General features: G+C 36.9%; 3 protein-coding genes across 3 annotated transcripts; all 3 read right to left on the reverse strand.

Annotated features, from left to right (window-relative positions):
- Positions 1–2,227: 2,227 nt before the first annotated feature.
- On the reverse strand, positions 2,228–2,592 carry LOC122614347. Its single transcript, XM_043788916.1, has 2 exons — positions 2,535–2,592; positions 2,228–2,484 (listed from the first exon to the last, which is right to left on the reverse strand). The coding sequence occupies exons 1-2, from the start codon at positions 2,547–2,549 to the stop codon at positions 2,308–2,310; spliced, it is 192 nt and encodes a 63-aa protein (XP_043644851.1). The 5' UTR covers positions 2,550–2,592; the 3' UTR covers positions 2,228–2,307.
- A 579-nt stretch (positions 2,593–3,171) lies between these two features.
- Positions 3,172–3,682, reverse strand: LOC122614280 (ejaculatory bulb-specific protein 2). The gene is made up of 2 exons (XM_043788819.1): positions 3,555–3,682; positions 3,172–3,498 (listed from the first exon to the last, which is right to left on the reverse strand). Exons 1-2 carry the CDS (start codon positions 3,567–3,569, stop codon positions 3,301–3,303), a joined length of 213 nt encoding a protein of 70 aa, XP_043644754.1. The 5' UTR covers positions 3,570–3,682; the 3' UTR covers positions 3,172–3,300.
- Positions 3,683–4,840: 1,158 nt separating this feature from the next.
- Positions 4,841–6,498, reverse strand: LOC122613124 (ejaculatory bulb-specific protein 1). Its single transcript, XM_043787147.1, has 2 exons — positions 6,397–6,498; positions 4,841–6,336 (listed from the first exon to the last, which is right to left on the reverse strand). Exons 1-2 carry the CDS (start codon positions 6,409–6,411, stop codon positions 4,999–5,001), a joined length of 1,353 nt encoding a protein of 450 aa, XP_043643082.1. The 5' UTR covers positions 6,412–6,498; the 3' UTR covers positions 4,841–4,998.
- Positions 6,499–8,821: the final 2,323 nt, after the last annotated feature.

Consider the following 8,821-nt stretch of genomic DNA (forward strand, 5'->3'; position numbering starts at 1 on the left):
GTCAAGTGGTGTGCAATAAAAGCGTATTTTCACAGCACATGAGAATATGGTATGGGGTAATGCATTCAGAAGCTATGCCAATAAAAAACTGAATAGCTTGAGTACCTATACTAGGATATATTTGTGGTGCCTTTTAATGTTTATATGTTTATATAATATTTATCACGATATTTTCCTGTTGATATATTGAATAGCCCCTTTATTATTATAATTTATAAACAACTATATAACAATAAAACAGCCCCTGGTCAATTTATAAAAGGTCCGACTTCTGACAATCCTCACAAGGAAACAAGACTAATTTAAAATGCAAATGTGAGCGAGTGCTTATGAAGCGTATTTAGCGCTTGTAATTGATTCGTTTACACAAAGGGCACGCGACACACACATAAAGCTGACCTCCCTACCTTCCTACTGACCAGCCCCTTCAAGCCATTTGGCATGCAGAGATACTGACCCACAAGGGAAGCTAAAAGAAGAGGGGATACTGGCTGGACATGACGACCCTCGTAGTTCACTGTTGATTGTCCGTTACCCAGCGCAACAGGTATGGAAACGATTCACTTAGGGCTTTGGTCAGTTGATGCGATTTTCCACAATATCACCTTTTCCCCGTGTTTGTCCATTCCCTGAGGTCAATTAAGTATACATTTCCGGTTTCATGTGGTCAACAGGGGATAAATATTTTTATCACGGTCAAGTGGTCAGATCCGTGGCAAAATGAACCCACGGCAGTAAACCGGATTGAATATTATTTATTTGCCTTTTTTTTATTACGGTATGCAATATATGTAGATATGTAGATACAAGATGGTAATTGAAAAGGGAATGTTTCCTGGAGGTTTAAATCAGACAGGAATGAATTTATCAAATCGAGGGTGTGGAAACATGCGAAGTAATTGATGTATGCATACACATTATTGAGACACGTATGCCTGTCTGCACACGAACATTTTATTTTCTTTATGTTGATTCTCAGACTTTTCCTTCTTTCCACGACAAAGAAAAAATGAAAGCAGAAAAACTACCCCCAAAAGTAATTAAAACTCTCCGTCGTTGGACCCAGACGAAGACGGTGGCTACCTCAACCTACAAACGAATGTTAATCAAAGCAGAATATAGAAAATGTAAAAAGTCCGCATAGACAGAGACGGTGTCCTTGGGGTTTAATTTCTTATAAAATGTTATATTTACATACATACATATGTAGCTTAGAGCAAATGTGGGAGTAGAATTGGGAACTTGGAGTTCTTAAAGGAAAAAGATGATCTACTATAAATACAGTTAACATTTTGAAACATGAATTTCTCCCATCTGTCTCTAACTGGTTACCCAAAATGTAGGTATAGGTAAACGGTCGAAGTCTGTGTAACTAAAAAGCAGATGATAATAAAGTTATAGAAGTCCTGGCCTTATTGAAGGCTGGGTTGGTTCCTTATTTTCCTGTCAAATGTCGGATATTCTTACAGATTAGTTTTTTGTATATGAAACTTCAAGGAATGAATAAAAATCAAGATACTATTCCTCAATAATTGAATGTATATCAAGCCAACTAGGTGTAACCATGTATTTTATCACATAACTAATGTGAGTTTATTTGGATTGAGAATATTTATTTTCTTACTTTTTACAGAGAACGCTTCTGGGCAAATACGAAAAACAATATTAAGACGATAAGCACAAAAACGAACAAACGTCAATACAAATGCAATATATACATACATTTGTGTATATACACAAAAACTTAGTCCCGTAAATAGACGCGATTTTCATGCATGATGAGCGGAAAATTTCCCCTTCTTTGGTTGTATATAAGGTAATACATAAGTGAAGACACGAACGGCCTTTTAATTTTCGGGGTGGCAATGCTTTCAAAGGGTTAAAATCAGTGCCTTTCGAAACGCGAAAACATGCGTGAGCTGTTGGTATATGTGCGTTTATAGGAGCGGCGTTGCCAGCCTGTCGTAGGAATTACTTGAGATGCCAAAGAAGAAACAAAGTCATTTACATGGCTAACGAAGTGGGTGAACAAGCAGAAAACGGCTGGGCAAGAACGTGAAAGTCGCGGATGGAATGGGCTGCTATAGGACAGCCAACAAATTTAAATACCACCAACAGCCAAATACAAAATTCCAATCATCTTACCAAATCCGCTTTAAAATGGTTTACACTGCTTAATTTAAATGCACCTGTTATCCTTTTTAGTTTTTCATGTAATACTCTTCAATTAAGAATTACAATTAAATAATTCGTTTTATTTTGTCAACCAGATATTTCATGATGACACTTCCTCAAAACAGGGAGAATTTAGCCATTAAATCCGATCGAAAATTCGCTATTGGGTGTTCTTATGCCAAGTCCAGACCCTGTGTTACCAGAATTTGAACCCGAGGATCCACCAAGTGCCCTGTTGATGCTTCGTAATATCTGTTCAATATCACCAAAAGCACTATCAGCCAGGATACACAGAATGAGTGCTAGAATCTAGAAAACATTGTTGTAGTTTGCAAAGCACCATTTAAAAAGAAACTTACAAAAAGGCGAAACATTGCGCAGAATTTGGTCGCTTCTTTAATAATAGTTATACGAATGATAGCAGATATATTTGGATTTAGTTTATATAGCAAAATCTGACAAATTTTCAAATTGGAAATATGCTAATATAGACCATAAAAGGTATAGCTTTCGATTTCATGGGGACGGACTAAAGGTTAATTATTTCCATAAATAAAAATTTGTAATCGGCTTGAACGGTCTGTCGAGCATTTAAACAGCATTATGTCATAAAAAGTTTATACAAATTGGTACATATTTGTACGAAAGGAGTAGAAATGAGAACGCTAAAGTCGAGTGCCTCAGCTATTAGATACCCATTCCCATTCCCATTTGGGCGTAAGAGTTGTCTGTTTTAAAGTCCGAGTTTGAACAGAAACTGTCTAACGGAGGAACATTTTTTGTCTTGACCAAAGTCCCATCTGTTTTTATATCCATTATCATTATTATCTATTTATAAGTCACAGCCATTTAATTCCGTTGTATCAGAAATATCGTTAGGTATCTTTATTGGGCTACCCGACCCAAGCTTTCTTTATTGTCGTCCCACCACAGCCCTGGCAGCGTAATAGCACCACCTTAAACAACTTGGCTCGGATTAAAAAGAATCAAAAAACCTTAATGTGACAGAATTGATTGTATTTGTAGCATTGGATAAATAGTATATGTATTTATTATAAAGCGAGTACGCTTTACATGAAACCAGCTGCCCTCAACACAAAACAAATAATATAAGTCCGGACCAAATCAAAAGAATCCAGGACGAAAGCCATATCCAAAAGAGAAATCGTTAGTGGGTGGAATTACATTTATCACTCTGTTGACATCCAAAGTAGAAGATCCACTGCCTTTAGAATTAGCACTTCCACCGCCAAAAATACGCATAAGGTTCTCGATAGAACAAAAAGCACTACCAGTCATTAAAGCGAATGTAATCATTAAAACCTGTGAGGTAAGTCATAGTTAGGGCTGCGCAGTTTTAATTATCCGAGTTTACTTACCAAAATTCGAAGCATGATGTAAATTGAGCTGAAGTGTCGCACTGAAAGTATTTCCCAGTTGATAGCAAATAGGTCTTGAATCCGGTTTATATAGCAATATTTTTACAATTTAAATGCAGATTAAAAATATGTTAATACAAGTCGTAAAAGTGTACAGACACCTAGTCAAGGTTAATTTGATTTTACAAACTGCATACATTTTCTCTACTGTAAACTGACTTTAATTTTTGTGGTAATTTTGTGTGGTTGTGACTTTATAATTTTGTGTTATCTCAACTAAATATTTAGCGAGAAAGAAGATACTGATATTAGGTACATAAGCTGTCACTCACCCACCCATTTAAAAACAAAGCAGGACCTTTATATACCCGTTACTCAGTTAAAGGGAATGCGATAAAGACATTTGAGTAAGGAAGGGACTGTTTCTGTAATAAATGTTTTCGGCATATGAGTAGAAATTGACAAGATAGATCATAAAATTAAAACAATTTTAAAAATGCGTTGAGGGTGGGAGTTAGTGTGGATCATAGCCGTTACAGTGGGCGTTGCAATCAACAGTCGGACGCACAAAGGAACATGGCCAAATTAACTCGGCTAGTGATCCTTCTCAAGAATATATAGTTTATATAGTCAACGGCTAGCAACGGCTAACGTACCATAGTTTAAATTTTGGTTTTCTTACAATTGACACTAAATGTCGACTAAAGCATACAAAAATCATAAGGCGGGAAGGTATTTATTGAGCGAAAACCAAAACAGAGCGCTATAGTCGGGCTCCTCGATTATAATATACCCGTTACTCGGATAGTGGGAGTTCGAGGAAGAAACTAATAATTAAAATTAAATTGTGACATATCGATAGAAACTGGCCCGACAAACAATAAAATTTAAACAAAATTAAGACATTTTTAAATATAAATCATGACGTCGGAAACGCTTCCATCTACCTGTAACACACTTTTCGAATGCATTCTTGATATACATATGTACCATTTAAAATCCTTAGAATTATTTAAAAATTAACCAACGATAGAGGCCATTTTCAAGTATCATATTCATTAATCGTATAATAGTTATTCGCCACCAGACCTGATAAAAGAATGTTAAAAAACACTAGCTTTTTATAATGTTAGGAGATATTTTTTTGGCTATCCCAAATTAGAAAGAAGTTTTAATTAGAAAACATCAACCGATTAACAAAGTATATCATATCAATTGTAAAATCTACACCTACCACTTTTCGGGTTGAAGCGAATATAGAAATATTCCTAATTCCGTTCAAAGGATTTACAATTGGAATGCTGCTTACTTTTATTAGTGGGTTTAAAATTACAAAGCTTGGCCAAGACAAATGTTTATTTTACCCCGTTTCTTAATACTAAATGTTAAAACTAAGCGTTAAGCCGCCAGGTCCATTTATTATTGCAGAGTCGATTCCTTGGTACTATCCCAGGATTCCCAGGAAAGGATGCAAAATTCCTGCTAATATGCTTTTTGGCCATGGCACATAGCCGCCGACATCCACGGTGACAGATCCCTCCACTCCGCGTCCGAAAGGCCCGAAAGGTCCAAAGAACGGTACTGGTGGACTTAATCCAAATAGGCTTCCCAGTGCTCCAAAGAAACTTCCGATTGGGGTAAAAATGCCAAAGGGGTCTAATGACGGTCCACTAAGAAATCCAGTTCCAAAGAGTCCATTTTTTCCAAAAATTCCTGTACCGAGTAGTCCATCGCTTCCGAAAAATCCGCTGCCTACATTTAGCGTCGCATCTATATCAACTTCTGCACTCGGACCAGGCCCAATAATAATAGGTCTTCTCGGCAAAAGACCACGTAGTATCCATGGAAATTGTTGAATTAGTTTAGGCAGTCTAAGTAGTCCACGTAGTCCAAGTAGTCCAGGCAGTCCAGGTAGTCCAGGCAGTCCAGGCAGTCCAGGCAGTCCAGGCAGTCCAGGTAGTCCAGGTAGTCCAGGCAGTCCCGGTAGTCCAGGCAGTCCAGGCAGTCCTGGTAGTCCAGGTAGTCCTGGTAGTCCTGGTAATCTAGGTAGTCTACCTATTGGAGGTTGAGGTCCATCCGGTTGATGTGGAGGTCCATCCGGTTGATGTGGAGATCCATCCGGTTGATGTTGAGGTCCATCCGGTAGATCAGGAGGTCCATCCGGTAGAACTGGGGGTCCATCCGGTTGATGTGGAGGTCCACCCGGTGGAGGTAGAGGTATATCCGGGAAAGGTGGAAGTCCAGGTACACCAGGGAAAGGTGGAAGTCCAGGTACACCAGGGAAATGTGGAAGTCCAGGTACACCAGGGAACGGTTCTTCGGGACGTATCGGCGAAGGTTTAATTGTGTCCCATGGCCAATAAGGTGGACCTGGATAATGAGGCCATCCAATTGGAATATTCCAACCAGGAATACGGTCGTAGGACCGTGTGTTCTTGATTATAGTGATTAGGTCGCTTCCCTTGTCCAAATCAGCTGTAATTCTACTATATCCGGGATAAGGGAAATAACCTCCTGGAAATAGGTTGCCACTTGCCAATAATTTGACTAATTTAGCGACTTGCAAATTGGTAGCAGTTGATAAAGAAGCTTCAAGTGCGAGATTTCTACCGTTAAGACCCCGAAGTCCTCCGGGATTAGCACCAAAAAGAACATTTAAGTAACGTAGAGGCGCCATCTTTATGTCTGCCCATCCTTGGATGGCAGACTCGGTCTGCCGGGCCAACTCACTGACAATAGCATGTGAGCTGCCGCAAAAGATGATCAGAGAAAGGACGAGAATCTGCAAACGGGTCAATAAGACTGAGAATTGTTCGAGATTAAGTATTATATAATCCTTTACCAATTGTCGCACCATAGCAAATGCTCCTTACAACTGATGTTGTGCCTTTCAAGATCTGCTTTTTATAGTAATTTTAGTTGATAATTATAATATAAATGAGAAATTTTATGCAAAAGTAAACTTGTGAGTTCAAACAGCAGTATAGGTGTCAGTTTAAACTACCGTAAGGAATTGTCAAGATAAATCGAAAAAAAGAAACTATCTTATTTAGCAATATAACCTAGGATGCTCAGAAAATCCAGAAAAATTAAAGCAAAAAACCTTAAATGGTTAAAAAAAACCAATAACTTTCATAAAAAAGAACAATTAATATCTGAAAAAAGCTATGTCTATACCGTGTTATGATATAAATTTCTATTCTATACGTATGTGTTAGTTCAAATTGGAACTTTACTCAGCAATAAGCAACAAAACATAAGAGAAAACGTAATACCAAAACGTAGTAAACAAAGGTAAATAGATGGTTTTTATTTGACTGGCCGCTTTGAAATTGGTCTGCATTTCCAAGGTTTTCCATTTTTAGAATAAAAATAGGACGGTAAAAACGCCATTAAGATGCAAAAAACGAATTGAAAAGAGTGACACAAAATTTTAAGTGGATGTGTGGGAATACATAGTTAGTTCTGCAAAAAACATTTTAAGGTTATATCTCTCTTTTGATAATTTTTTCATTTTGTTTTTCCCAGTTTCTGTTAATATGCCAGAGAAATTTTGAAAAAAAAAATTGCACTTGCTGAGTAACGGGTATCTCATAGTTGGTGAACTCGACTACAGCGTTCTATCTTTTTCACACTAATATTTGCCGGTGATAAGTGGAATTATTTACAAAAGGTTTTAGCAGCACGGTTCGATGTCCAGAAATCTGTGTTTTTGTTGTGTTTCTCCAACTTTACAGAATCCCTTATCGATGTCACCATTGATATCTATTCACTTTTTTTTGTTGGTCACAGAGCCAGAGATAAGGCCTAATGAAAACTGATTCATAACAAAATAAAAAATTGCAGCTTTATATTTTCAATTTAATTTTATGTATCCAGTAAAAAGTGTTTGTTACCATAATTTGAGGGATTTCACACGACTTAACAAATAGTTGAAAAAATATGTTATCTTAAAATCTATTGGACAAATCAACTTATTGAAACCGACCCAATATTTGGCTTCAGAAATATATCATAGATGTCAACCTATACCTTCTTCTGCCAGGATGGTGGTCAGAGTGCGAGAACGCGTGTCGTATGTAAATTAATACAAATGGAGGCATGGTAAGTTTTGGCAAGTGAACCAAACATGCAAAGGGCATTAAAAGGGCACACGCAATAGTTATAGTTCGAGTCCTCAAGTGCTAGTAGACTGCATGCACATTACAGAATAGGCCTTAATAATTTACGTGGGCTAATAGACCAAGAGATAAACATCGTATGCAGGGAATACATATCCTGTCGGTCTACCTATCTGAATATTAATCTACTGAAGCTTCTGTTCGAAGAGCTGCAAGGGTGTCACTTCCCGCTAAGGTTGCCAACCCTTTTTTCCTAGTATAACGAAAAAATGTATTGGGCATATTTCAATGTTTTTCGGACACAAAGAGGCATAGACCCAAGAATATCAGCTAGATAACGCCACTTTTCGTAAATTTATATCGACGACCTTGATTATCAAAACGGACGACACTATTCTTATAATTAAGGTAAACATTTCACTCCCTCCCTAAGCCAATTTGTTTCCTTGTTTGATTATTAACTGGGTAAACACAGAAATGTCCTTTCATTGCCTATAAAATTTAATTAATAAAAGGGTCAATTGTCGCGTGCAGACGGCGACCTTTTACCCATTTTCCTCTAACCTTCCTTTGCGAGGATAAAATATGTTTGATTAATTTATGAATTTTCGTGTGAAATTCTTTATTTTCTGTATTTATATATGCCCTCATGGATCAGACTTGCGTGTCGCTTGAAAAGGTTGACGGTTTATACAAAAGCAATTTAGTAATTTCATTCATTATTGTTAGTTGTTTGTTATTGTAACAAAATGTATAATAGAACTGTAAATTAGTTAAACTTCAAACGTGAGATTTTAATAAAAATTAAACAAAAGCGCTGTATTAAATATGAACTGCAGACATTTTTTTAAGTTCGGACTAGATTACACTCATATAATACTAATGATTTAGCAGCCGGACAATAAATAGGAACTGTTTTGAAAATAATTAAACCAAATAATTCAAATAAAAACAAGCAAGAGAGAATGCTATAGTCAAGTTTTTCTATTCTTGCCAGACGTTTCCTTTTACCTGTTACATAATCTTCAATGAATCCAGTATACACTTTATTCTACAAGTAACGGGTATAAAATTCAATTCTAAGACTCTCCCACTTGTCTCATCGTCGTTTTCAGTTATTCTGTTTGGAGGAGTTAAGTTGGCAAA

The sequence above is a fragment of the Drosophila teissieri genome, chromosome 2R (genome assembly GCF_016746235.2).
Source record: "Drosophila teissieri strain GT53w chromosome 2R, Prin_Dtei_1.1, whole genome shotgun sequence".
NCBI classification, from domain to species: domain Eukaryota; kingdom Metazoa; phylum Arthropoda; class Insecta; order Diptera; family Drosophilidae; genus Drosophila; species Drosophila teissieri.